Source organism: Marmota marmota, unplaced genomic scaffold (assembly GCF_001458135.2).
Source record: "Marmota marmota marmota unplaced genomic scaffold, marMar, whole genome shotgun sequence".
Lineage (NCBI taxonomy): Eukaryota > Metazoa > Chordata > Mammalia > Rodentia > Sciuridae > Marmota > Marmota marmota.
Window position 1 is genome coordinate 6,190,173 of NW_026000170.1, and position 27,974 is coordinate 6,218,146.

General features: G+C 39.2%; 1 protein-coding gene across 4 annotated transcripts in view; it reads left to right on the top strand.

The window, feature by feature from the left end:
• Ctnna2 (catenin alpha 2) overlaps nucleotides 1-27,974 on the top strand; it is a 992,415-nt gene that overhangs the window by 712,746 nt on the left and 251,695 nt on the right. For all 4 annotated transcript variants that reach the window (XM_048787429.1, XM_015499866.2, XM_048787430.1 and 1 more), the window contains exon 8: nucleotides 26,945-27,025. In XM_048787429.1, the coding sequence (XP_048643386.1) occupies nucleotides 26,945-27,025 (81 nt within the window). The remainder of the gene's footprint in view (nucleotides 1-26,944; nucleotides 27,026-27,974) is intronic.

The window sequence follows — 27,974 nt, forward strand, 5'->3', positions numbered from 1 at the left end:
TCTTGATCATTTCTATTCAAAAGATTACCACTCTGTTCTGTTTTACACACATGAAATAGAAGAAAATCTATGCAATTCCAATTTGCTCATTTGTTTGGAACATGAAGTTCAACAATGTACTTCAAAGCCACTGTGGGCAGTAGCTTTCTTGCGCTCAATGAATGGGATGTTCACACCACACCACCCTGGCCCTCTTAGATCTTATATTTTAGTGGCTGCAAAATAATCTTCTTTTGCCAAAGTTGGTAGTTTTTTTTTTTAATTAGTTTTTACGTGATTTAAAAATGTGCTTTTCAGAATGATTGAGCCAGTACTCTGAAGATCATTATATTTTCACATTTGAGCAAAAACATTTTATTGTATCTTTTGTCTCTATCGTGAGTGCGAGTTTAAAAAAAACAAAAAAACAAAACTATTGTCTCCTTCACAGTGTTTTTAATTTCTAAATTTTTAGCCTGTAGATACTTTTAGAAGAGATGCTTCCTAAATAAAAGGAAGGATTGTATAACTATTTTCATAAGTGAATAACTTACACTTACCATTGTAATCTGAAAGGAAATAATGGTTTAATTAGTTTTTAGATGAAAAGATTTCTGCAATCAGACTGTGTTTGTAATGGCATTTATAAAACAATTTCCCCTTACAGTAGCATTGTAATTAAGACTTTCAATGAAATTGTCAGAGGACTGGAGTACACTTCCCCCTAGGTGGCTGTTGTGTTGTCCCCTCAGGGCCCACTCCCTGGTTTTTCTGCACTAGGGGCTTACACTTAATGCCCCCGTAGTCATGTTTCCCTTCCTCTAATGAAGCTGGCAGGGAACTTGAAATTTCTGTCACTTGCCTTATTGACCTGAAAGGTGACAGGATTTGAATGTTATCCCAAATAGTCCCTTACCAGGAAGACTGATCACTGCAAGAAAATTCCAAATCCTCTTGGGCAATGGTCCTCCTGAATTCGAGTTTACAGAGGTTGTTGTGAGGGCCCCCAGCATATTCCTCTGAACATCAATTACTAGAGACCGTAATGGATATTATGGGATTGGGAGGTGGGGATTCCTGCCACCCAGTAGAAGTTGCGGAAGCAGCCTTAGGTCAACTTAAAGTACCTCCTTTATCTGGGACTGTCACTGTCTTCATACATGCCTTGCAAATTTCTGAAGAAAGTGATATGGTGGTGGGGGTGGTAATGGTGTTTGTTTGTGATGTGATATATTTCACAAACGTGTTTGAGAATTTGTAGAGTCACTCTCAAGGCCTGTTGTACTACACCTCCTCTTTTGAGACTTGTAGATCTGGCCAATGAAGACTGCACTCTGTTGTTTTTTTTTAGCAATAGGATTGTAGAGCTAGGGCTACTGCTGGAGGATCCACTTGATGTGGATCAGTCATCCTAGCAGATCTCTTCAGGTCTCTTGTATGGTCCCTGGTTCCATTTCTGCTGGAGAAGGAGGTCAAATTCCTTAGGTGTGTTTCATGGAAAATCAGAAAAGATGGAGAGCCCCTTCCTTGTCACATCCCTTCCCTCTCATCCTGTGTGCTGCCATACTAAAGCACCCAGGGTGGGGTACTAGGGGGCTCACAAGCTCACCTGGGATCACTTCTTCAAGCTGACTAATCTTGTGAATGTTGGGAAAAATTTTTAGGATCTCTAAAGCTCTATTTATGCATTGAAGTACCTTGGTTCAGGTTGATTGTGGAAGTGGGAGATAACCTATGTACATCACCTGGACCGTAACAGACACTCATTTAATGGTAGCAGTTGTTATTATCTTAAGATTTTAAAAACTTTATTAGATTTTCTTTGCCAGCAACTACACTATGACCAACATCAAGATGCAAATTGAAAAGCTGGTTGAGCGTTCAGCTGTTTACAAATAGCTTTATGCTTGATAAGAATCAGCATTATGATTAACTGGATTTTTAAAACTTTCATATCCCACTTGGAATAGTGTGAAAAAAACATTTTAGGATATTGGAATGATAGTTTTTTTTTTTTCTTCAAGGAAAGTTAAAAATATTCAACCCAGTCAGCTCCTTTCTACAAATAAGAATCATATTTATTTTTCCTTGTGAGTTTTTTCATTATTCAACTTAACGGAATATAGAAATAGTAGATTCTGCTCTATTGAGCTTCTTAGCAACTTAATTTGAGATAGTTTTGGTGACTTTAGCAGTAAGTTCCACGATATTTATCAATTTGCATAGATTGTTATCATCATAACTTGGAAATTTACGTCACCAAATAAATACATTCAAAATATATTCTGAAATCTTGGCATATTCATAGAAAGTCACATTCCTGTGGCAGATATCACACAATATCACTTTAGAGTTTTATTTGATCTCAGAAGCCATGCCAATGTCACAGATTGTTTTGGAACATATTTGAGTTTAAGTTATAAATCTTCTCAATCCCATCTATGTGATCTTTACCCTTCTGGACTTTTAGCATCTACAAATAGAGATTATAAAATGCTATGCAAGGTACAGTTTGTTCTAAGGATTAAAATGAATAAGGAAGGCATTACAAATTACTTCATAGTCTGTGAAATGTTATATACATTTTAGTTGGTTGGATTTTAAATTATTATTAGTAATAGGGTGCACATAGAGGACAGGAATTGTTTCACACTATAAAGCTAATCCCCAGCATATAATCTTCTTTCTATAAATTTTCATATGAATGTGTGAAGTTTGGAGAATATACAGATATATACAGATCCTGTTTTTTTAAAAATCTGTTTTTTTTTTTTTTTTGTTTCGATTTAGAAAGCAGGCCAGTGTGGGTACAAAAAGCAAACTTAAACAATAGACCTTTGGAAAGTATCCTGTTAGCCTGATTGGTCTATTTCATGCACAGATTTGTTCTTAAGACTTTTATATAATACACATACATATGGAAGATGTGAAATTTTCCTTTTGTGACACAAGACTCCAAACTTAGGGGCATATTCTAATATCCCTAACCATCTTTAGTAATGTGTGTGTATTGGTGGTGGGTGGGGGGACAGGAGGTCCTTGGGACTCACACATGCTAGACAAATGCTCTATCACAGAGCTTCATCCCCAGCACTAGTAGCATGTTTTAAATTGGGACTGGCTGATAGACTTGACTGATTTAGCAAAATAAATCAATAAGAGAGAAAATAGTTATAGATACTTGTGACCCCAGATAGTAAGGAGGAGGGGTGATGGTAGGAGAACAGGTAAAACTTGAGGGTTACCAGGGTCAGCTGGGTGACCATGCTCTTGGGAACTATAGTATCATTTTTTGAACTTGGGTCTGCAGTTATAGATTCATCTAGCTCAATGTATTGCAATACACTGAAGAACAGATTCATAACATTTATTTTCTACTGTGTAAAGTATTTTATTTTTCCTATAATTCCCTTTATTGAACTCTCAAAAAGGGGTGAAAGGGCCTTGTTAAATAATCCCAATATATTTTATCCTTTCATAACTGTACAAACTACAGTTGAACTTTGATTTTAACCATTCTGTATTATTTCACTCAAATGTGTTCCTCCTCCATCATTTTCTAATATTCATGAATTTAGGAAAGATATTTGAGATGTCAGGGACTTCTTAAAGAGAGCAGTTTCTCAATGTTTTTCAAAATTAAGGAAAACACATATCCTTTGACCTAATAATTGACTTGTAGGAATCTGTTCTCTGGACACGCTCACCTGAGTGTGTAAGAACCTAATACAAAGATATGCAGTGCCTTCTTACTTGTAAAACTGCTATACTGAAGCTTCTGGGCAGAAAAGTAGCTTCTAAAACACTCATGTCCTAACCCCTGCAACCTATGAATGCTACCCTCCTTGGCGAAAGGAACTTTACAGATGCTGCTAAAGTTAGAGACCTTGAGACAGAAAGATTATTTGGATTATCCAGGGAAACCCAACATAATCACATGAGTTCTTCAAAGTGGAGAGCTTTCCTGCTGGCTACAGTTGGAGTGACAGCCATAGATGCAGGGTCAGAGAGAAGCTAACTTGCTAGCCTTGAAAACCTGGGAAGGGGTGTGAGCCAAGGAAGTGGACAGCTTCTAGAAGCAGAAGAAGCAAGGAAGAAGATTCTCCTTCAGAGCCTCAGAAAGGAGTGCAGCCCTGGCAACACCTTGATCTCAGGCCTGTGAGACCCATGTTAGGCTTCTGACCTACAGAACTGTAAGCTACTGAATTCATATTGCCTTAAACCACTAGGTCTGTAGTCCTTTGTTACAACAAATAGAAAATTAATTTGGCAGCACCAATACCAGAATATAGGGAAACATCTAAATAAATGATGATTCACTAAAAATGGGGAAATATCATGAAATCATAGAAAAGGCTAGGGTATTCATGTTGCATTGTCATGACACAGGAAGAAATACTGGGGTTCTGCTGTGGGTGGAAGAAACAGTGAGTCTGAGAACATAGTGCAGAAAATATATTCCATTTCACTAAAAAGAAAAAAATATAAATATAAATATGAATGTTTGAGTTTCTGTCATGTGTTTATATGGAAAGAGATTTTGAATGGCTACCTAGAAAAATATTGCAATGATATTCCAGTAATTGCAGTGCAGCAAGGAACTGAGTGAGGTTGTGGGGAGGAGTTTCACTTTTTAATTTATTCACATGAGTATTGCTCAAAATACTTAACTCATGTATTATTTTGTAATTTTAAGTTCTTTAATATTTAAGAAAATAATACAGCCATAGAAAGGCCAAGTCAATACTGATTCAGTCACAACTAGCTAGAGATTTTGGTATGTTATCTTAACTGTGGATGACTTAGAACTGTGGGGAAGAACCTGGAAATTATCTAGTCCTGACACCTTGCTTTAGAGATAAAGGAGTCAGGATCTAATAGAGTTCAACGACTTTTCTGACCTCACAGAAACACAAAAAGCAAAGTGGGAAATACTTGCAGATATTCCGACTTCAGAGTATACCAGAGAGCTCCATACTTGTGTGTGTTACTGGAAGGAAAAAGAAATCTCTATCCTTACCTGTCATTACACTAGGTTCTTGGCTGAGGTCCCCTGTAACCAAAGACAGAATAACAAGAGAGAAACATAATTTATGTAATGCATTTTTTAAAATTGTTTTTGAGTGTGTGTATGTGACACAATCTTCATAAGGAAACAAAGACCCAAATGCAACAGGTACACCTGTGTATTTTTAATGCAAGGTTTGAGGAGGAAGTGGATACTTGTAGAGAAGTGTGATTGGACAAAGGGCTGTGATCAGTGGTGATAAACTGGGGGAAGTTAAAAGGGCTGTGGCTTCAGAGTCTTCTCTTTATCCCCGTGTCTTCAGAGGTAAGGATGACTTTTCCTCTCTCATGAGGGTCTTATGACTTACTTCCAGGAAGAAGGACAAAGGGAAGTTGAGAGTGGCCTTCCTGCTTCTGCTGTTTTCCAAGATGCCCAGGTGCCATATTTTGGGATAGCATGTCCTGAACTGCAGAGCAAAAGTGATATGCCTACCACATGGTAGGCACTCTGTAAATTTCTATTGATTGTCCAAAATGAGGCCCAATTCTGAATTGCGTGTGTGTGTTTCTGGAGATTGAACCCAAGGCCTCACACATGGTAAGCAAGAACTCTACCACTGAGCTATATCGCCAGCTCTTTTTAAAATGTTTACTTTGAGACAAATTTCTAACTAAGTCACCCAAGCTGACCTTACACTTGGGATCCTCTTGCTTCAGCCTCCCAAGTAGATGGGATTGCATGCCTAGCCCAATTCTGATTTTTAATAGTCAACCATAGTATAATCAATCAGCCAATATTTATCAAATGTCAAGTAGGTATCAGGTATTGAAGGCATAAATGATAGAAAGATCATAATATCATTGTAGAAATATGAATAACATGACCAGCAATTGTAGGATGTGAAGAATGATGATAGAAGATAGAGTGTAATACATACATAACCCCCCCCCCACACACACACACACACACAGTAGCAACTAATGTCTGGGAAAATCAAGGATCCTTTACACAGAAAATGACATTTGAAGAGATCTTCAGAAAGCCAGTGAGGAGTAAACAGGAGGACCTTGCCCATCCTAACACAGTGTCAATGCTGTTGAACAGAATGTTGAGGGAATATAGGCAGTGAGAATCTCAAGAACCTACAGGCTGGAAAACAAGGTCTGTTTGAGGAAGGGGAGAGGTAGATGGGCTGAAGACCCAAATGTGATCAAATTTGCCATGACCTCTTTGGACATTATGTTGTGGATGATAGGCTGACATTCAAGGAGTTCACTCAGGCAAGTGAAGAAACATATGTATATTAGTGATGATGATTAAATAATGGATTGGATTTTCACAGGGTGAATATGATGACACAAAATGACATAAATAGCTGGTCTAATAATTTTCAGCTCAGGATTTAATTGAACTAATAATAAGGTGATCATAAAACTTGTCATCCAAACTGGGGAAAATTTGAGAGTGAAAAGCATTCTTATTAATTAAGTGAGACAATGGAAGCAGATTGGAAGGAATTATCATTCTACCTATGAAATGAACCCTTGCTAATGTGGGATGATTTGATCTGTGGGTGGTAGGTAGGTAGTTGGCAGGTAGATATTTGAAGTCTCTTGACCACCAAGGCAATCCATGGTATATTAGGGACAGAGCCAATAGGATACACACACACACACACACACACACATACTGTTTTTAACCTCCTTCTGGAATGTTTGCACTATATATAAAATATATATATAGAGAGAGAGAAAGAGAGAGGAGAGGGGATTAGGGACTTATTAGGGGAATTTGTTCATGTGATTAAGGAGACTGAGAAATCCCATGATAGGCTATCTGCTAGTTGGAGCTCCTGGGACACTGGTAGGATGGGCCAATTTGATTCCAAAGTCCTCCCAACCAGTGAAGTGAAGTTAATCTAAGATCAAAGGCCTGAGAGACCTGGTGAGGGGCCCTGGCTTGGGTCCTGGAATCCAATAGTTAGAGAGCTTTAAGTTCTGATGTCCCAGAATAGGAGAAGTAGAGTGTATCTACGGCTCTAGGAGAGGCAGCAAGGGATGAGAAGAAAATGGCTTTTTGCTCAATTTGGGCTCCCAGCTGATTGGATGGTGCCCACCCATACTGGGGCCAGTCTCCTGACTCATTCCACTGACTCACACTCCAGTCTCATTTGACACCACCCTCTCAGACACCCAGGAGTAACACCTTACCTATATTCTGGGTGTTCTTTAAGCCATCAAGTTGACACCCCACATTAACCATCACAAGTGGACAGAGGCTAGAGAACCCAGAGCTTCTTCAGGAAAGCCTGTATTTCTTGCTTCAAATCAGTCTCCAAATTTAATTCTGTCAATGATACATTTACTTAGTGTAAATTCCTCTATAATCCCATATTTACAGAAATGTTTTTTGTTGTTATTTTCTTTTTTTGTACCAGGAATTGAACCTAAGAGTATTCTACCTTTGAGGTACACCCCCAAGCCCTTGTTTATTTTATTTACTTTTTAAAATTTTGAGAAAGACAGATCTCTCTAATTTTGCCAGAAATGTTGTCTTTAAAGCTGAAAACTTCTGTATTTTTTTTTTTGTGTGTGTGCCAGGAATTGAACTCAGGGACAAGTAACCATGTAGCTATATCCTCAGCTCTTTTTTTTTTTTTTTTTTGTATTTTATTTAGAGATAGAGTATCACTGAGTTGCTTAGTGCCTAGCTTTTGCTGAGGCTGGCTTTGAACTTTTGATCCAAAGGTATTTCTCCATCAACCCTAAAGAATTATCTGGACTTGAGCTTAGAATTCCAGTTAGATCCTGAGTTCATCACTCTTGGAAACTTGAGCAAATGTATTTGTATCTGTGAGCTCTGTAAAGTGTTCAATGTGAGTATATTGTCTGGATTAAATAAGAAATCAAAGTCAGGTTTGTGACACACCCTATTCACCCATCAACTAGCTGTTGTTTGTCTTTATTTCATATCCTCATTAGGGAGTTTTTAAAATTATTTATTTATTTATTGTACTACCATTACTTCTCACTTAATATGTGTCATATCTATATCATATTACTATTTTACTGATTCTAATCCCTTTTAAAATTATTTGTCTTACTCGTTAGACCTGTGATTCTCAAGTGGGGGCAACCTTGCCTCCCTTTCCTATAGGACACTTAGCAATGCCTAGCGATATTTTTGACTGTTATTACTGGAAGATGGATGCTACTTCCATCTAGTTGATAGAGTTGGGGATGCCGCTAAATATCCTCCAATGTGTAAAGTAGTTTTCGACAACAATTATCTGCTCCAAAATGTCTATAGTGCTAAGGTTTGAAAATCGTACTCTTAGGCTATGCCTCTGAGCAGGTAAGGATTGTGACTGTCTTGCTGTGTTCCCAGCGCCTAGTGATCATTACCCGATCCTTCATCTTGATTAGTGGATCCAGGATCCAGTTTTGCATGTATTTCTTCACTTTCAGTCAACAAAGTGGCTGTTTTCATGGTTTCTCAAACACACAGCTATCAGCTGCCACTTCAAGTACCAGGTATGTCAAACCAGAACTCTTAAAAAGACACCATTAAAATAAGTTACCAATAAGAATACAGGTATCACCTAGCTACCCAAAATACCTCAGCTTGAGTTCTTAATCAAAAACACCTGCAAGCTTCCACATCCTGTATACAGAAGTCACATTTTTTACCTGAATTAAATTGTGAGAGAACATGAGGTAAAATTAGTCTTTGTTGTGCGGAGATGAGAAATGTGTGAGGGCCAATTAGGAACATGGCTTTAAATAGGTTTTATTTATTTACTTATTTTGTATCCAGTAGCTTCCAGTAAAGCAAAGGGATTGTTTAAGGAGCTTGAGAAAGACTGAGGAAGCCAGCTGACATTCAGAGCAGGAAATCTGCTCTAAGACTTGAGAAATCCATTTTCCAATTGTCCAAAGTCATGGGCTTCTTCCTTTAAAACCCACTGATTGATATAGGCTTTGTGCTATGAAAGGCTGAAGAGTTTTCTGAGAAATCAGTTTGGGTTTCTGAAGGCAGTCACACCTCCCTGCCTGCCCTCACCTCCACACTCTTCAACTCCTACTTCTCCTGGGCTCTTAATGTATCTGAACAGGAAGGGAAACCTCAACACATCGTGGCTTTGGCACCTTGTTGTGCCCTGTTTGCTAGGGCTTCCATAACAAAGTGGCACAGATTGGCAGGTTTCAACAACAGTTTTGGAAGACTAGAAGTTTGAGATGAAGTTGTTAGCAGGGTTGGTTTTGTCTGAGGCCTCTTTCCAGGGCTTGGAGATGGCTGTCAGAATTCCCTCTTGGTTCTCACAATGTCCTTTTTTCTCTGTGTATGACTGTGTCCTGTTCTCTTCTTCAAGGATACGAGTCCTATTGAATTAGGGCTCGCCTTATTGACCTCATTTTGACTAAATCACCTCTTGAAAGGCTCCATCTCCACTTGTAGTCACATTCTGAGGTACTTGGGGTTCAGACTTCAACATATTACATTAGTTGGTAAAGAAGGTGCCGTTTAACCCATATCACACTTCTGTACAGCTCAATATCATTTAGGTCCTCGATAGATTATTATTAGATGGAGTGATCTGTTGTTTGAAGCGCAGTGTCGTGGCAGATCCCAGGGCACATAAAAGTCATCATGACCAGCATTATTTGTAGCCTGCAGATTCTGTCCTGACCAGCACTTGATGGCCTTACACAAAAACCCACAAAGTTTTAATACTGAGACTGGATATAATGTTCATTTGTTTGGAATTTGTTTTCCATTTTTTTTCCATTTTTCCATTTTGTGGACTTTGATTAATCACAAGGGAAAGGAGAAAGTTAGGTTTATCTGTGGAAAAGGGGCTCGGGTGGGAGGGGCAGCTAGGTTGGAAAGGGCCCTCCCAGCAGGTGGGTGAGGATTCCTGTGGCTCTCTCTGGTTGGGGAGGAAGGCCAGGGAAGGGCAGTGCATCACGGGTGGTCTAAAAGCTCGGCCCTGTGCTGTGGATGTGTAGGTGGAGAAGAGAGGTGTGGATTGCCAGGCAACACTGAGTTCTGTGCCAGCCTGCCTTCTGCACAGGGAATGAAAGGACTTGAAATGGAACACAATGATCCATTTTCAAATTAAACTTATAGCTGATTTCACTCAGGAGTTGACCTCCCTTCTGGATTCCTATTTTCTGACTTCTTTTTGGACTACCTATCAGTACCTTCTATTTCAGTAATAGTAACTGGATCTCTGGTCTGTTATCCTGTTCCCTTGTTGTGCTTTAGATCTACATTGAGTCCCCAAGTTCCAGGGTAAGGTTTCAACTCTCCTTTGCCTCAAACTATATTAATATATCTTGATTTTCCTTTTTTTTCTGCCTCTCCCATCTCCCTACCATTATTTATCCTCCCTCTTTTTTTGTTTAATGTCATGGATTTTTCTAATTTCTAAAGCCTAAATTCCTTAATGAACAAATTTCCTGTGGCTCCAGAGTTTGTTTTTTAACTCTCTGAATTTCCTTCTCCCACCTCTCACGCCGAGTTTTTCAATCCTACCTTTCTGCTCTACCCATTTAGGGCACAACTTTCTGTTTCCCAAAGTGACAAGATTTCATGTCACTCCTTCACATACCAGCTACTGGACTTGACAATGCACACCTGAAAGGAAACAAATGAAGTCACTAATCCCATGAAGTTTACAGACTAACAGTAGAAATGGATGAAAACCAGGAAGCAAATTATCTACCTACAGTCTTTCTCAATTTTGTTAGTATTTTAGCAGGGAACTTCTAGATTCATTACAGATTGCAATCATTCCCTAATGATAGATCTCTAAGTGTCGCAAGGTTGTGGAGGCCTTCTTTGGTGGCTTCTCCTTACTGAGATATATGTAAGTAATAGCTGCCTGTAGGACTCCTCATCAGCCTTGGCAGGCCTGCTGCATCTGGCTTCCTGATTTCAGCAAAGCCATCCCTTCCTCAACATGCCAAGTGAGGGGGGACCAAAATAGAATCCACTCGAGCTGCTTGGGGGACTTCTTCTTCCCAGCAGCTACAGGTGCTCAGCTTGATTAAAATCATCAGTGAGGTGTGTTCACTACTGATTTCATTACCCATGCACAGGACTGAGAAGGAGGGATTGGTCCCCAGCATTTGTTCCCCTTTCTTCCTTAGTGTAAGAATCCACAGTTGTCAGAGTTTAACTCCCTCCCTTCACTTGTGAAACATCAGGGTCCGTGTCTGGTTCCCCATTTTCATTTGCCTCATATTCGAATTGTGTCGTGAATGGACTTTAACTTGGTGAAAATTTCATGAGTGTTAAATATCACTCAGATGCTCAAGAATTTCTAAATGGCAAGCCTTGGCAAAACTCAGATCCAGCTTATAAAACAATTTATTTTCTCCAGACATTCAATCCATTTATTTTCCATCTACCCGTGGTACGTATGCTGGACACTGTGCCGCTCCATAATTAGCTTACTATCAAGATAGGGAAAAGATCAGGGTAAGAAAATTGTTAAATGGATATCATTTTCATGGCCGACTCAGGGATAGACATTTTGCCTGCATTATCTCATTTAGTTTTTAACCATGATCTGGGGTCGGGCAGCATTTTTAGTCTTCAGATGAAGTGGAAGATTTAGTGACTTTAGGGAAATGGCCCAACATCACACAGAAAGGGGACAAGGTATAACTTCAGTCTGTGTGTGCTTCAAAAATTCTTTGAAGGGGGCTGGAGGCATAGCTCAGTGATAGCATCCCTACTAGTACCAAGCCTGTGTGAAGCTGAGTTTGATCCTCAGTACTCCTCTGGAAAAAAAAAAAAAAAAGAAAGAAAGAAAATCTTTGAAATAAGGGAAGACATGGGAGAGGGCATGAAGGTAAGGCAGAACATGTAGGGGATGCAGTGGAAGTTGTGATGGCCTTGTCATTCGATATGAGAGCATAGAATGGAATAATTTTAAATTCTTTATCAAAGCATTCAACTCCTTCTGTCCTAAGTCTCAGTGACAGAAGCCCTCTGGGAAACAAACATGAGTTTTGGAGATTGCACTATAGCTTTTTCATGGCTGTTCATCGCCAGGTAGATAGCTATGAATGCAAACAAGCAGGATAATATTAAATTCTGGAGGAACTGCGATTTTGGGGATTCACCTTCCTCAGTGGCCTGTGGTCCCATCTCAGCCTGGGAAGTTGGGCAATAACCTTATTTTGACTCCCACATTGGTCGTATCACTAACCACAAAACTTTGAGTACTGTTAAATAAAAATTATATGATGCCATTCTTTGGACCTTATAAACTCTTGCACTAGGCTCCAACAGGCTGCACTAAATATTAAAATAGAGCCACTTATGCTAAAGCTCCACAGCACCAAGCTGAAACTAAACTGTTTATCTGACCTCCTGATTCACCAGGATTAGAGAGTCAGATAACAGCCAAATTTCACAAACAAGCCAATTTCAATTAGCATGATAATGAAGTTCCCTCTGCATTAATTCTTACAAAAAAAAAAAAAAAGGTAACCAGAAGTAACTTGCTAACTTATCAGTGATTTTCCTATTATTCTGTCCCCCATCCCTACCTCCTACGGGAAATAACTTCGAAATAACCAATCCACTGTCCTTTTGTTTTGTTTTTGCTTTCTTCAAGACTTTTTCTGTCTATAAATCAACCTCTTCTGCTCAGCTTATCAGAGGATTCATTCCATTTTATGGAACGAAGTATTGCCAATTCTAGAAATGCAAAATAAAGCCAGTTATGATGTTGAAGCTAAGTTGTTTTAATTTTGTCCTTTGACGGTACAAAAGAAACTCCTTTTGAATAGATAAATGTGGTCTATTCCTCACAGTTTATATTCTATCCACTGGAGAAGAGAGTACCCATATGTAAGCAGTAATACCAGATGAATTTTTCATTTTCTCTCTGTCTCATATACACATACATTCAAATGCAAAACATGATTACAACATTTTCATTTTACTTTTACAGCGTTACATATGCAATCGACATATGCATTATCAAACGATTTAAGAGTTACTGCCAACCTGTTCCAATAGGCTCTTTTCCCTTACAATTAGTATTAAAAAAATCCACTTTTCTGTAGGTCTGATGACATAATTGGAAGCAACCATAGTTCATTCAGCTCAGCTTATTCTTAGTGAACAGAGAAACTACAAGCAGAAACCTTTAGTCCTACTCCTGCCTTTTTTTTTTTTTTTTAATCAAGACTTGGAAGACAGGGAACAGCTACAGGTAGACATCTAACTATGATGGATGTGGGGTGAGACCTTCTGCCTTCTTGCGCGGAGACAGCTCTTTGGAGATTTGTCTGAAGGGAATGGCATCCCCTGACATCAGAAAAGGACTCGGCTCTGCTGTGGCAGAGAGAAGGGAGACTTCTGTGCAGCTGCTCTTGGATTCAGAGAGGGACAGAGCTTGATCTGAGCTGGAGAAGATGCTTCAGAAAGAGGAAAAGAGGACAGAGTAGGCATCTAGGAGATTATTATGGGGTGCTCAGGGAAGCTCTTCTCTTATGAGGACTGGGACATAATTTGAAGGGAGCAGAGAGGTTGGCACCATGGAAAGAGGAACTTAGAAGTAAATTTTCAGAAAATTCAGAGTACTGACTTACGTTTACCCACAGAAGCTCTGAAACACTGCCTGGATCCAGCCCCTGATGTTGTTATGTTTTTAGTTTTGTAATCTAGAAAATTTTTCTTAAGCTCTCTATGCATTGGTAAGACCAGCAATCTCTTAATTTTTTTTTTTTTGTCTATCACTCCCAGCTTTCCTTATTTGATGCCTGTGTATAGATATGACAGGTGACAGGCAAGGAATTTGGGGAAGCTGGTTTAACTTTTTTTTTTCTTTGTGCAGGGACTTTTTTGAAATGTTCCATCAGGGTATGTTTGTTTGTTCTGTATTGTTTTAATTTCTCAGAGAATTGAAGGGTGCAGGCAGTGTTTCAGACCTCCTCCTCCTCCTCCTCCTCCTCCTCCTTCTTCTTCTTTTATAACTAAGTAGTTTGGTTTAGACCCTCATGTTTTTGAGATAGAATGACTAATTCATTAGGAATTAAGTAGAATTACCTTAACTGAATTCTGGGTCCCATTTCAGGCTGATTACCAACAATTGATTGCAAAGTTCACAATTAAGTTGATCAAAAGAATTTCATGAAATTTTTAAAAATGCAGATCCCTGGGCCATAATTGGAGAAGTTTTCATTAATCAAATTGGAGAAGTCAGGTTGGAACTCAGTGAACTATCTCCTTTTCAGAATTTGTCTGTAATTTTAAAAATGCTTCTTAAAAAAACAGAAAATTTGCTGGGGGTAGCTCAGTAGTAGAGTGCTTGCTTAGTATGTTTGAGGCTGTGCACTGAAAAAAAAATGAAAAAAAAAAAGAAAAATTCTAGACCCCACTCTAGAGCTACTGAAATGTAATCTCTCAGGAGAGGGACCAGAAATCTACATTTGTGACAACTATTATATTTCCAGCCTAAGGATTTTTGAGCCTTAGATTCTTCTATCTACTTATTTTTAGCCACCATTTACTGTCTTCTAACCAGCAATATCCTTTGGACTTAATTCACCTAAAAATTTACATTTAGCAGCATGTTACTAAAGCCCTGTGTTGTCAGAGATGTGTGTGTGTATGTGTGTGTATGTGTATGGGTGTGTGTATGTGTGGGGTGTGTGTGTGGGAGGTGTGTGTGTGTGTGTGAATGAGATGTTTCTCCTCTGGTTCTGTGAGTAGACGGGGATGAACAACTGAGAAATATTCTCAGCCTCTGCTCAGGGAGTCTAAAGAGGCCCTGGAGGTCAGGAACCAGCAGTGGAGAAGTAAATACCCTCTCCCAAGAAGCTCCCCCAATTATGGCTGTCTGACACTTTGACTTAAAACTAAAGTTTTCATATTGTCACGAGAATCCAGAAAAGTGGGAGATGTGCACACAAGTCTGAAAGTGCATCAGATGCTAGGATTACAATCTAGCCACAGATTTCACCCTGTAAGTTTTGTTTCATTATTTGTTTCTCCCCCTGCCCCATACAGCTGGACTGCATAAATCATGACACACTTCTTAAAATTCCACGCAGACCTAGCAAACTTTCAGTAAGAACCCAGCATAGGAAGGAAAAAGATCTCAGTGTCTAACGAGATGTGGTATGCATTCTCAATCTCCCCCTTCATAGACACAGTGTACGCTACGGAGAGCAAAGTGTAATTTTAAGAACCTTGTAATTCTTTACAAATTAACACAGCAGATGGTGTTTATGGGAGTCACATAGTGAGGAATATTTGGGACGATGTGAGACATGTGTTCCAGGGTTTCGGCCTGCTTTCCACTTAGTTTAGTTTTTAACTGTTATGCTGCAAAAATGCTATTTGCTTCATAAAGTTTTCATTGGTTCCCAGGGTGAGAAAGTGCCCCCAGAGATGGTTATCGTGGTGCAGACTTCAAATGTTCTCATCGAAGCTTCAGTCTACCAAAGCTCAAGGAGCGCTCAGTGTTTACTCTTGTTCAGGTGATAGCTGCCTGTTGGGCATCAGCATGAGAGATGGGGAGCATCTGCCTTTAGTTATTTTAACTATCCATAAAATTTAAAAAAAAAGTATTGTACTGTTAGTTCTCTTACAGTGATAATGCCATGTGATCAGTGATCAGGAATTGTGCAGTCACTTTCCAGACAATGTTGGCCTTTTTGAGGGGAATGGAAGAAGGAGAAGGGGTGGCTGGTAGTGGGGCCAGAGAGGAAGGGAAGAGATGGGTCTTGTAGGCTCTGGCAAAGACAAGACAGGTCGGAGTTGATTTGCGCAGTCAAAATGGCTGTGACTCTGGCACGTGAGTGGAGATATCTTTTGAGTTCCCTGGCATGCAGAAAGTAACAGGTACTCCCAATCCTGGTATTGCTTCTACCCACTGTCATCCACACACCTTTCTTACTTTCCTTTGCTGGAGACTGGCACACAGAAAGGCCCAGATGTTCTTTAGCACATTCTACTTCCTTATCCCATTCAGTGTTCTTCCCATCCCTCAGAAGCATCACCTCTATTTGTTCCGTACCTAGTGTCCTTAAGCTTATCTACTCCCTCTTTTGATACAAGTCAGCTTTTCTTTGCATTTTCTCTTCCAAATGTATAAACATCTTAACTCCATGCATACAATTGAGTCTGTATCTTCTTCATGTATAGGAGAGATTTCTCAGCAAGGAAGGAAGGGAGTGAGTGTAAGAAATGAAGAAAATGAGTTTAGGAAGTGTTGTTGGGGGACGAAGGTAGGCATCAATATTGCTTCACCATTGGAGAAGACACTTCTAGCCTTCAATCCCACCTCTGCACAAATCGAACAGCTAGAATGCTGATTACTTCACTTATATCCAATATATTATGTGTACCTATCTGTACATATTTCTAATTTTCTTAACGCTGATTTTATGAAAGACATTGTACAGATTTTCAGAGTTTTAAGGAAATATAATTGGCTGACACTCTCCTGTCATTGAGCTCTTGGGTCTCTAATTGGGGAAAAAAGGACATAAACTCTTGACCAGTTTCAAAACAACACAGAATGCATCTTATGTATTTGTATATGGTGTGACATCTGAAAGTCAACATTATAGAGCTTTGTACAACGCATGATTATTGCCTAAACGGAGACTGTTTATGAACAACAAATAAATAGTGGAGGTATCTATAAGGTGCTCAGAGGGGGATGAGTTTCAGGGAACTGGCAGGAAAGGGGTGATGCAGGAATTATGATATTAACTGACTCTTGATATATGTGTAAATGAGGCACAGGGAGGCTAAGTCTCAAGATCCTCACATAAACACACCTTCCATGAATTAAGACGAGACTCTGCCTGTGTCATTGAGTCATTTTTAAAATTTCTGTGAGCTCTCAGCAATGTGGACCCAGTTATTGACCTCCTTTTGAGATGGAGGAAACTTGCTAGACTCCAGGGATTCTCTAGATGCCCATGGCTTTAACTGTAGCTGAATGATTTGAGGAATCAGCACTTAAAAATGAAATGTAACTTTAAATTACATTGAAATATGAATAATTTATTCAGTGTGTGTGTGTGTGTGTGTGTGTGTGTGCATGTATGTGCATTTGTGTGAATAAAATCAATGGGAATTTGAACTTCACATTGACTACTTTCATCTCAACTCTGAAGATGAAATGGCATGTTTTTAGCAGTTTGCTCAGCTCATGGTCTCTTACAGGCTTAGAAGGAATATGTGGTGAATTAATCCCAGCTTTAGCAATCATCCAAGGTTGGGAGGGTAGCACTATGAAAAATATCTTCTACGCAGGGTTGCCTGGCAATTAATCACTGAGGACTACACCTGTGTTGATAAAAATAAATCAAGGAGCAAGAATTGTAACACTGCACAGGTGCCTACCAACCACTTCCTATGGCTTTGATCGGCAAATTTGTGTAGTAGGTGAAATTTATTTTTAAGACCTCACATTTTCCAAATCATCTATTTCTTTCTTACCTACTTCCTATCCCCAGATGCCTACTTGAACCATCCATCTTTCTATCTATACACAAGTATTTCCTAAGCACTTCTCATGAGTTTCATGCTGGGAGTTTCTCTGGAAGAAAACCAGGCATTCTTGACCTACAAAATGCTTGGATTTTATTCGGCAACCACATGAAAACTTGGCAAATAATGCAGGATAGCATATTGTTAACACCCGAATTGTTTGGTGTAATACCTAATTGAAGGGTTCAGAGGAGAATATCTTCAGGGGCTAGATAGGTCTCTGGAGACTCCCTGAGGGAGAAGTTTTGAGCTTTTCCTTAAAGAATGGATTGAACCCCACTCACTAAGTGAGTGGTTGGTAGAAGGGAGAATTACCCCTTCTAGCTAGGCACAATGGGCCAAAACAAAGGAAGAAAGGTTGTGAGTTGTTGAGACTAAAGATATGGTTTTTATGAAAGGGAGATCAGAAGCTAAAGTCTTAAAATATAGACCAAAGAATTCAGTAGAAAACACGGCTCCAATAATAACTAAGTAAGAATCAAGGACTGTTGAGAAATAGCAGCTCAGTCTTAGGCAGCCATGGTGAGAATGAAGAGCAAGGAAATCACCCAAGAACCCTATGGATGGAGGTCTACACTGGGGTGGCTGGGTGCCATGGACAGAGAGATTGAAGGAATGATATGAATACTGAAGACTTATTTATGGGAAAATTATCAAAGTTCATGATGAACTGGATTAAGGGGAGCCATAAATGACATGGCATTAGGATTTAGAGTATGGGTAATGATTAGTGTTGGAGGCAAATCTGTAAATGAACTTGAATGCCCTGCCCAGGCTTGACTTCCCAGACACGTGTTCCAGGCTGTGTCTATAGGGAATGTTGTCTGAGGTCTTCACCTTCCAACCCCACCACACTTTCAAATTACCTTTGCCCTGGTATTTTAACACCTCTGATTTAGCAAGGCCTTTTGGGATGTGAGCAACAGAAATCCAACATTAACAAACACAGAAGGCTGGGGTTCTAGCTCAGTGGTAGAGCACCTACCTTCCTGACATGTACAAAACCCTGGGTTAGATAACCTGTAACATGAAAACAAAAACAAGCATTGGAGGAGGATTTATTAGTTTATGTTACAAGGTAATCCACTAAAATATACTATACTTTAGTTACAACTGGATTCAGGAGGCTAAATGTTTCATTCATTGATTTAGCAGAATTTATTGAATGCCTATTATATTTTAGGTATTCATAACTGTAAGCTCTATAGATATAATGATAAACAGTTATTTTACAAGTTGGTATATACTATGGATGGAATGTTTTTATCTTCCCAAATTTGAAATGTTGAAATGTAATTCACAATGTGATGGTATTTGAAGGTGGGCTTCTTTGAGAAGTGAGTAGGTCATGAGGGTACAACTATCATGAATGGGATTAGTGCCCTCATAAAAAAACACCCCAGGGTGCTCCCTTCCCCTTTTGGCCATTTGAACAAACAGCAAGAAGATAGCTCTCTAGGATCCAGGAAGTAGGACCTCACAAGACACCTAGACTGCTGGTGATTGTATCTAAAACTTTCCAGCCTCCATAATTTGGAGATATAAATTTTTGTTGTGATAAACCACCCAATCTATGGCACTTTGTTATAGCAGCTGGAATGGACTATTAGAATATATGCACCACTTTGATTTGACTCCAGAACCTCCCTTCTCCCCTCCCTTCCTTCTTATTTCCTTTCCCCAACTGTTCATTCCTTTCCTGCCCCAGTTTCTCTCTCAACCTCTCTTTTTTCTTATCTCCCTCCCTCTTCCTCTTCCCTCTCTCTCCCCTCTCTCTTCCTCTCATCTATGCTTCTCTTTTTATAGGGTATATTTTTCAGAGATTCCCTAACTAGCTCAAGGTTTATTTGCTACCTGTTTATAAATCTGAGTAAGAAAAAATATACCTGGTTCCTAATAGTTCCATCTATAATCTTCAAACCCATGGCTGACTAGCCCTGGTTTGGATGTGATCACAAGTCTGTTCCTTGGCCGGATTAGAAGAGTGAAGAGTCAGAAGGAAAAACAGCCACTACTGAAAGGACTTGGAGAGGTCGATGGGAAGATGGAAGAAATAGTGATCTTCCCTCATCTCCCTGAGCCAGTTCTTTGCACATTGCTCATGTGTGTAGGTACCGATGTGATTATAGAGATAATATCCAGATTAAGATGGTTCGACTAATGACTTTTCAACATCATCATGGCATGAGACATACACATTCTGTAGAAACTGTGCTTTGAATTTTGATCTTTTATTGGCAGTATGCACAATACATGGTCTGATGCTCTGCAGTGGCCTACACCACAGCTCCCGACCAACCACTCAGTCATGAGGATAACCCAGTGATAGTGTCAGCTGCACTGTGTTTCTAAGCTCTAATGTGTGGTCGGTTAGATGTATTGAATGCATTTTCTACTTACAATGGGTGTCTCAGGATATAACCCCATCATAAGTCAAGGAGCATATATGCTAATGGAAGTCTCACCAATACCACTCTGTTATTTTTAGGTCACATATTGATGACTCCTTGATCATTGATGCAGTCTGGAAGAGGAAGTCTAAGATATATTATCTTTTTTCCTCTCACCACCCTTTTCTCTCTCCCCACTACCATCCCAGAGTCCAGGAAAAGTGGGTTCTGATGTCATCAGAGTGTACCCATCATGGATTTACTTTATGGTCACTTCTCCACTTCTATCCACTCTAAAGAGATATTGCTGCTTTCTTTTTCAAGACAAATATCCTGAGCTAGTGAAAGGGAAATATTTAGAAAGGTGCACATGCTCTGACTATGATTTACACATCATACAATGGTATTATGGAACATTCAATGTTTTATAAATAATGGTGCTATTTGTAATGAGGACATGATTTCTATATGTGAGGTTTGACGGTCGGCAGGCAACCTTCCAAATATGATACGGTGACTGCTGGATCAATAGATAATTTTTTCCTCCTCCCTCCTATTGTCTAAATCATGGGTTTAAAGGACAGCAAAATGTGTTGGAGATAGAGTGCACGGCACATTATTGCTTTCTGCCATTCTGGTGATTTTGATTTCCACTTCTTTCAAATGACAACAATTTGAAGACCGGGCATTTGATTAGCCCCTCACGTATCCAATATACTGGAATCACAGCTACACAGTATTTTGAAGATCCCTCATACATTCAAGGTAGTTTCAAGGGAAAGGAAGAGAGTGATAGACATCTGCCTTCTTAACAGCCATGTCTCACATGTTAACATCGGGTGCTGGAATAGTGTTGATGTGCATCTGTGGGTCTGGTGGAAGGGCTGGATGGTAGATTAATAACTCTAGGGTCTGCATGAATGACCACCTTTTAGGGATGATGTGTTTGGGGTGGGGTGAGGGGCTGGAATGGAAACAGGCTTTTAAGAAGCATTCATTTTCAGCTGGGCATGGTGACAAACGCCTATGCTTCCCGAGACTCAGGGGCTTGAGGCAGGAAGATCACAAGTTCAAGGACAGCCTGGGTGTTAGGGATACCCTGTCTCAAAATAAGTTCTGGGGATGTAGCTCAGTGGTAGAGCACCCCTGGGTTCAATCCTCAGTACTGGGGGGTGGGGGCGAGAAAGTGCTCATTTTCCGAGATTTCAAAGTTGATTTTTCTTACTATTTTGTTTTGTAAATTAGGGATTTGGTATCATAGTATAGTATTCAGTATATAAACTTTAATACCTTGTGTACATTGTATTCATCTTCTGTAAGTCATATGGAAGTTGCTATGGAGAGACAGAGTGAGAAATAGAGAAGGAAGATCTTTGTCCAAGTAGATGAGTCTTTATTTTTCAAAGGAGCAAAAGGTTACTATAAAAAAATGTTGAAATAAAATATTATGTTTTCTCTGAAGACTAACTAATTATAAAAAGCAAAATTTTAGTTAATAGCTCAATTCTTCTATGTAGAGCTCACCTGTAAATATGAAGGTCTTCGGGACAACACCTGATACTTTGGCAGACGAAACTTGAGTTTAAAGCCAGAAGATGGGGGAAGAAAGCCTTTCTTACAAAAATCCAAATCAAGAAATGTATTCTCTTTCCCCTCATCCATCCAAGCCATGGATCCATCCTGAATGTGTTTTGTAAAATAACACTCAAAGACTAAAACAAATAAAGTTTAGTAAACAGGCACCTCCCTAGCACAACAGATGGCCACTAGGAAAGGCGCCCACAGCAATGTGAGAGAGGACTCCTGCCTGTCTTCTTCTTCTTCTTCTTTTTTTTTAATAACAGTATTTATTAAATGGCTATCTCTATTGCAGCCTCATTCACCGCAGGCAAAGATAAAGAAGATGAGTGGGGAAGAGGTCCAAGAAAATAACGCAAGGTCTGTGGACAAAAAGTGACAGAGGACATATACCTCAAACTTGAGATTTTACAGATAGCCTTTAAAGAGAAGAACATGAAACACTCTATCACCACCAGACTCCAGGGACTTTAGAGATGGGAGATGGTTTCAATATGGAATGGAAAATACCTGGACTGGGAAACTGCAAGAGCCTGTCAGATACCAATGAACTAGGTGATCAGAATCAGTCACTTTATCTCTGGACCTTGCTGTCCTCCTGTTTGAGGGGAATGAAGAGGTGGGAAAGGAGAGACAGCCACCTTTGACTGAGTTAACTGCTGCTCAGGGGCTGTGCTGAACAGAGCTACAGATCTTATCTCTTTAATGTCAACCCTAATCCCACACAGCAAGCACTTATCCACGATGGAGAGATGAGAAAACCTGACTGACGGCCAAATCCCAGCCTTTTCTGGAGAGCCACTGAGGTTTCTCTGCAAGAGGGGGAGTGGTTACATGTTCTCCAGGGTTTCTCTGCTCCCCCACCACCCAAATTCCACAGTTCTGGAGCTAGTCCCTGGCCCTTCATTCTATGGATGATGAGTCTGGACACTGAAGAAGCTGTGGGTTCCTCTGGGGGGAAGTGGCAGAGGATGGTTGCAACTGGCTTTTGTTTCCTTCTTGTTCAGCAAAAAGCAGGGAGCAAGAGATGACAGATTTTACACACTTTTGTTTATTATTATGTCATGACCTCAATTTGAGGCTGGAGTGTTGGAGTGGGGATGAGGGAGTCCTGAGGGAGACTTCTGGGTGACTCCCTGGGACACCAGAATTTGCTCATGATGATGGTCAAATCCTTAGTTATTTAACAGATCTATGCAAGAACACACTATGTAAAAGACCAAACTGGAGTTTCTGCCCTTTATTTAACTTCTTAAAAATATCCCAGACTGGTTGTCTATTTAAAATGAACTGCCCAAAATATTCTTTCCTTAAAGAGAAATAACTTTTCCTTTTTGGAGTCTCATTTTTGGCAAGGTTTGCATATGTTATCTGCCTGAATGGAGAAAGCAGAATCACAGGTGATCCGAAAATAGTTTCAGTGTAGTTTCTAAATCAGTTCTTTCATTTTTCCATAGCAAAAATACTTTCCTAATTACCCTGAATACTGTTAATGCCTTTTATTGTTTCCAGCACACTGACATCATGATTGATGGTCCTGCTAACCTTGTGAAGAAGACAGAGCATATATTATGCTATCCATGGTGCTTAAGAAAAAACTCAGACATAAAAAAAAGTGGGGTAAATCATTAGTCTAAGATCACAGAGCCTAATCATAAGGGGGCTGACACTGGGAGGCTACTCTGTCTATCTGTCTCTCTCTGAGTGATTAGCTTCCTGTCCAATTTGGGCTGACGATTTAAAATTATTTTCAAATGCAGACATAACAGAGCAGAGCCAAGAATGGCCTGATGATTTGCAAGTCCCCATATGCGGTGCAAACCTGAGCATTGTAGGACTGCTACTGTTATCCCTATGTACATAACTTTGTTTAAAGAAATTAGAGCTAACAAAGGGTGAATGAATTGACTATTCTTGACAATGGCTCAAATTCTCTAAACTCTAGTCCTTGCTTAAAAATTCCTGTCCTCCCTAAACAGTGACAACAAACATGGCACCCAAGTCAACTGCATTTCTGAGCTGACTTCAGCCAAACACTTGGAGGTTGGAGAAACTTGACTGCACAAACAGAATCCTAACAATGGTGGCATGGAATCTACTGTCCCCAGAGATTTCTTGGCTTGCAGAATAAAATACAGTGAGTGGAATCACACTGTGAAGAATCATCTGTTAATATTACCTTGGGAACAGATCAAACTGATCCTTTTGCATCATAAAGAAAAGAGTGTCCCACTTCACACCCGTTCTCCTGGAACCCGTTTTGTCACTTCCTGTCTTGATGCCTTTTTGCTTTTGGTGGCTCAAAATGACTCCTGATTCTGAGCCAGGGTAAAGGTCAGCTAAATTTTCCAACCCCTCTGTGATATGGCTTGGCTGCCCAAATGTGCTGCTTCCTCCATCTTCTGAAGTGCTCAGCCCTGTGAAGTGCTAGTCCCCCTGCACAGTCATTAGTAGTGCTGGCCCCATGCTCTAGTCTACTTGTTTGCAGTAGGAGCACCCCAGAAGTGAAGCCCAGCATTTTCACTTTTTGTGTGTCTCCCACAGTGATCCTACCTCACAAAGTAGGGACATCTGTTTGAGAGTCTCAGGCAATTGATGCCACATGTGGTATAGAATCCCCACATTTGCCTCTGCTTACAGAATCCTCCCACATGTGGCAGTAATAACCTAAGTTACAATCCTGAGAATTACTGTTCTCTCTGCTGGTAGGGTTGCCACATTTAGTGCAAAAAATGCAGAATGCCAGGTTAAATATGAATGTCAGATAACTCTGTTCTTAGTATTAATATATCCCTCTGATTTTTAATTTAATTTTTTTGGTACTGAGTATTGAACAAATACTCTGAGCTACTTTACCACTGAGCTACTTTCTCAGTCCTATTTTTCTTTTCTTTTTTTTTTACTTGAGACAAAGTCTTGCTAAATTGCTGAAGGTCTCACTAAGTTGCTGAGGCTGGCTTCCAACTTGCAACTCTAATGCTTCAGCCTCCAGAGTCACTGGGACTATAGGCTTATGTCATTGCACCTGACTATCCTCCAATTTTTTGAAGTTTGATATATATAAATATCATCTGATGCTGGACTTGCACACTCACCTCAAGAGATCCACCTTATTCTTACCTTTTCAGGTCTTAACCTTATTTAAAACCTTGATATTTTGTTCAACATGGATGTTTTGTATTAATATTTTAAAATATTGCATTAAAATAGTATTTATCATAATTATTGAACTCCTTGGTGCCCCTTAAATTTTAAACCTAAGGAAAATGCTTTACTCCTCTCACCCCAGTCCTAGGCTTGCTCCCAATCTCATTTTTCTCAGTTACAAATTGGGGATGAAGATACACCACTGGCAGAATGAAGCTAGCCCAGTGCCTGGCACTAATATTCCCTTCCCTCAGTAATTATTGTGTATATCAACCGATCTTGATTTCTTTTCTTTTTCTATAATGGTGTGGTCTCCTTTCACAGCCACTTTTAAAACCAACTCATAACTCTAATTATTATTATTTTATTATTTTGGTAGTAAGGACTGAACCCAGGATGCTTTCCTACTGAACTACAACTCCAGACCTTTTTATTTTTTATTCGGAGATAGGATCTTACTAAGTTGCTGAGGCTGGCCTCAAACTTGTGATTCCCCCTCCCCCCACCCGCCTCAGTCTTCCCAGTTGCTGGGGTTACAGGTGTACACTAACATACCTGCTTAAGTTTTTAGAGTAAATTTTTATTACTCTAATAAATGGAAAGGTTATAAGAATTTCATGTTTCTCAAAAAGTTTGCAGTCCAAAAGTGCCTTGTATTTTGATGGCAGATATTCTGTTTGCCCAAAGAAATCTGTAGAAAGAAGGAATAGCGTTTGGCTGGTGAACTTGGGGCACACGTGAATATGGAAAGGCAGGACACCAAGAGCCCTTGCTGTGAAGCCACATTCCCCTGAGGGACAAAGGAATGCATTCATCTTCTCCATATACTTTTGTTTTCTTAGAGCTATTTGTAGGCTGATATTTCAAAGTTGTAAAATGTTAGTCACTTTATTTTAAGCTCTTCCTACTTACAAACCTCAGTGTATATATCTGAAGGAGTTAGTGTATGAGTTTAGAGAGTGGGAAGGATGATGGGGATTTGTAAGGTTTTATATGACTAAAAATATGCACACATATGCCCTGGTTTTGACTTTTCAATGAAAACCCTATAGGGCTCTGCATCAGACATTCGTTCATTAAAAAAAAAAAAAGAAAGAAAGAAAAGTTAATTAAAGAAGTTGCAGAGAAGAGTGGCTGCTTTAAACCCAGCTATGTGGATCTAATTTGAATTATGAACTTTATGTGTCCAGGGTTTTGTCATTGAAGGTGAACATTCAGAAACTTGCTGGATGGTAATTTCTTTGGATCCCAAAACATACTGTCCCATTAGTTAAAACTTATAACCTAGGATTCATTTCATCATGTACTCAAGTTGCTAGAGACCTGCATGACCTGCATGATTTTATAGAGACTGAGTATGAAATTAGAATTGCCCTGCCTCTAGGACCATAAATAAATAAGCCTGTAGAGTGTTTGACTAAGGCTTAGATAATTTAATAGATTTGGCAACACTTTTGAAAATAATTTTCTCTTAAGGGGAAGATAATGCCATCCATAATGTTTGTAGAACTTGCATCCATGGGAATCTTGATGCCATTTTTAAAAGACAATGGAGATTCTTCTTTTGTTTTACTATAGCCACACATACACACCCACACATAGAAAAACAACAAAGAAAGAAAAAAGGGAAGGAAGGAAGGAAGAAAAAAGGAGAAAAACAAGAAACTAGTGAACTTTTAAGTGAATAATTTGCTAAAGAAGAACTTTTTTTCTATATATACCTGTTATAGTCATAAGATAATTTTTTTCATGTCCTCAAGCTTTGGATTATTCATGGGCATTTTTTAAGTATTCCAATACATGACTGAACAGAGATTAGAAATACTACATTTTCTAGTAAAACGCCTACTTTGTTTTGGTACAGAAGTTGCAATGTTATCTGTAAAATATGGGTAATAATTCTGAATTCTAGCATTTTGCTTTCTTGTTATGTTATCATCTCAATTATCTTCTATTTGGAAGTGTGCTTACATAGTTGAGAAACACAAAACATTTGTATTTAGAAACAAAAGTAAAACATCCTTGTGTTATTTTATTAATCTGTAAATGATAGGAGAAGGGAAGAAAACATATTTGCATGGCAATAATCCTGAGAATGTATTTCTACCTTATATCTTTACTTTTAACCTTATATTTTAAGGGAAAAAAAAAGATTTGAGAGATTCAATTGTGCAGTTGTGTACTGAAAAGAATCATTTATAAAAACTTCATTTGACTCTACAACTTTGTTTTCCCAGATTATTTTTTGCTTTCATTGTCTCTAATGTTGAATTTTCTAAACTAGAAATTATTTTTATTTTCTTAATAGACTGGAAGGAAAGAAAAAGGAGACCCTCTAAATATTGCAATTGACAAGATGACCAAGAAAACAAGAGATCTAAGGAGACAGGTAATGTTTTGTTTTCTGTTTTGAGAGCATGGTACCTAGTGGTTTTTAATAATGTTCTTTCTTAGGATTTTTTAGACCTTATTTTCAGTATGCTGTTCTTTATTTAACCTATATATACATAAAAAAGCTTATGTTCAGGATGCTGTTCTTTATTTCACCTGAATATACATAGAAATATTCATTAGCAAGGTAGAAATTGCTGAGCAGAGAGATGGGCTACCTACAAGGCTAATGATGTGAATAGCCCCTGAGGGGCAACCTCTCAATGCCCAGACATACTCTTCTCAGGTGGAGATTTGAATTCAGTGCCTTCTAAGTCTGCTTTTCAGTTTTCCAAATCCAGTGATGCTCAGGGCCTGTCTGGGATCTATGGTGGTTCTTACTTATTAAACTCCCCAAAGCATTAAATGATAAACTAGAAAGCTAATGGTTAATGAGAAATGCAACTCTTAATTTGATGGGCTAATTAAGGTCTATGACCCAGTGTATTCCGTTGGGTACATAAATCTAGAATGTTTGCTCATCAGATGGTTGTTTGGGAAGCAGGGAACCAAAGCAAGGAGAGTTTGTTGTATGATTTCAATGGCTAATGACATCATTAGTCTGAAATGTCAATTTTTCTTGGTGGGAAAATTATCTTTGTTGGGATCCCCTTTTTACCTGAAAATATTTTTTGGGGGGGTACCGGAGATTGGACTCAGGGGCACTCAATCACTGAGCCACAACTTCAGCCCTATTTTGTCTTTTATTAGAGACAGAGTCTCCCTGAGTTGCTTAGCACCTCGCCATTGCTGAGGCTGGCTTTGAACTCACGATCTTCCTTTCTCATCCTCCGGAGCCACTGAGATTACAGGCATGCGCCACTGTGCTGGCTTGGAAAGTATTATATGAATACTGGTAAATGTTGTTGAGAAACCCTGATTTTATAGGTTTCCATGATGAACTCCAC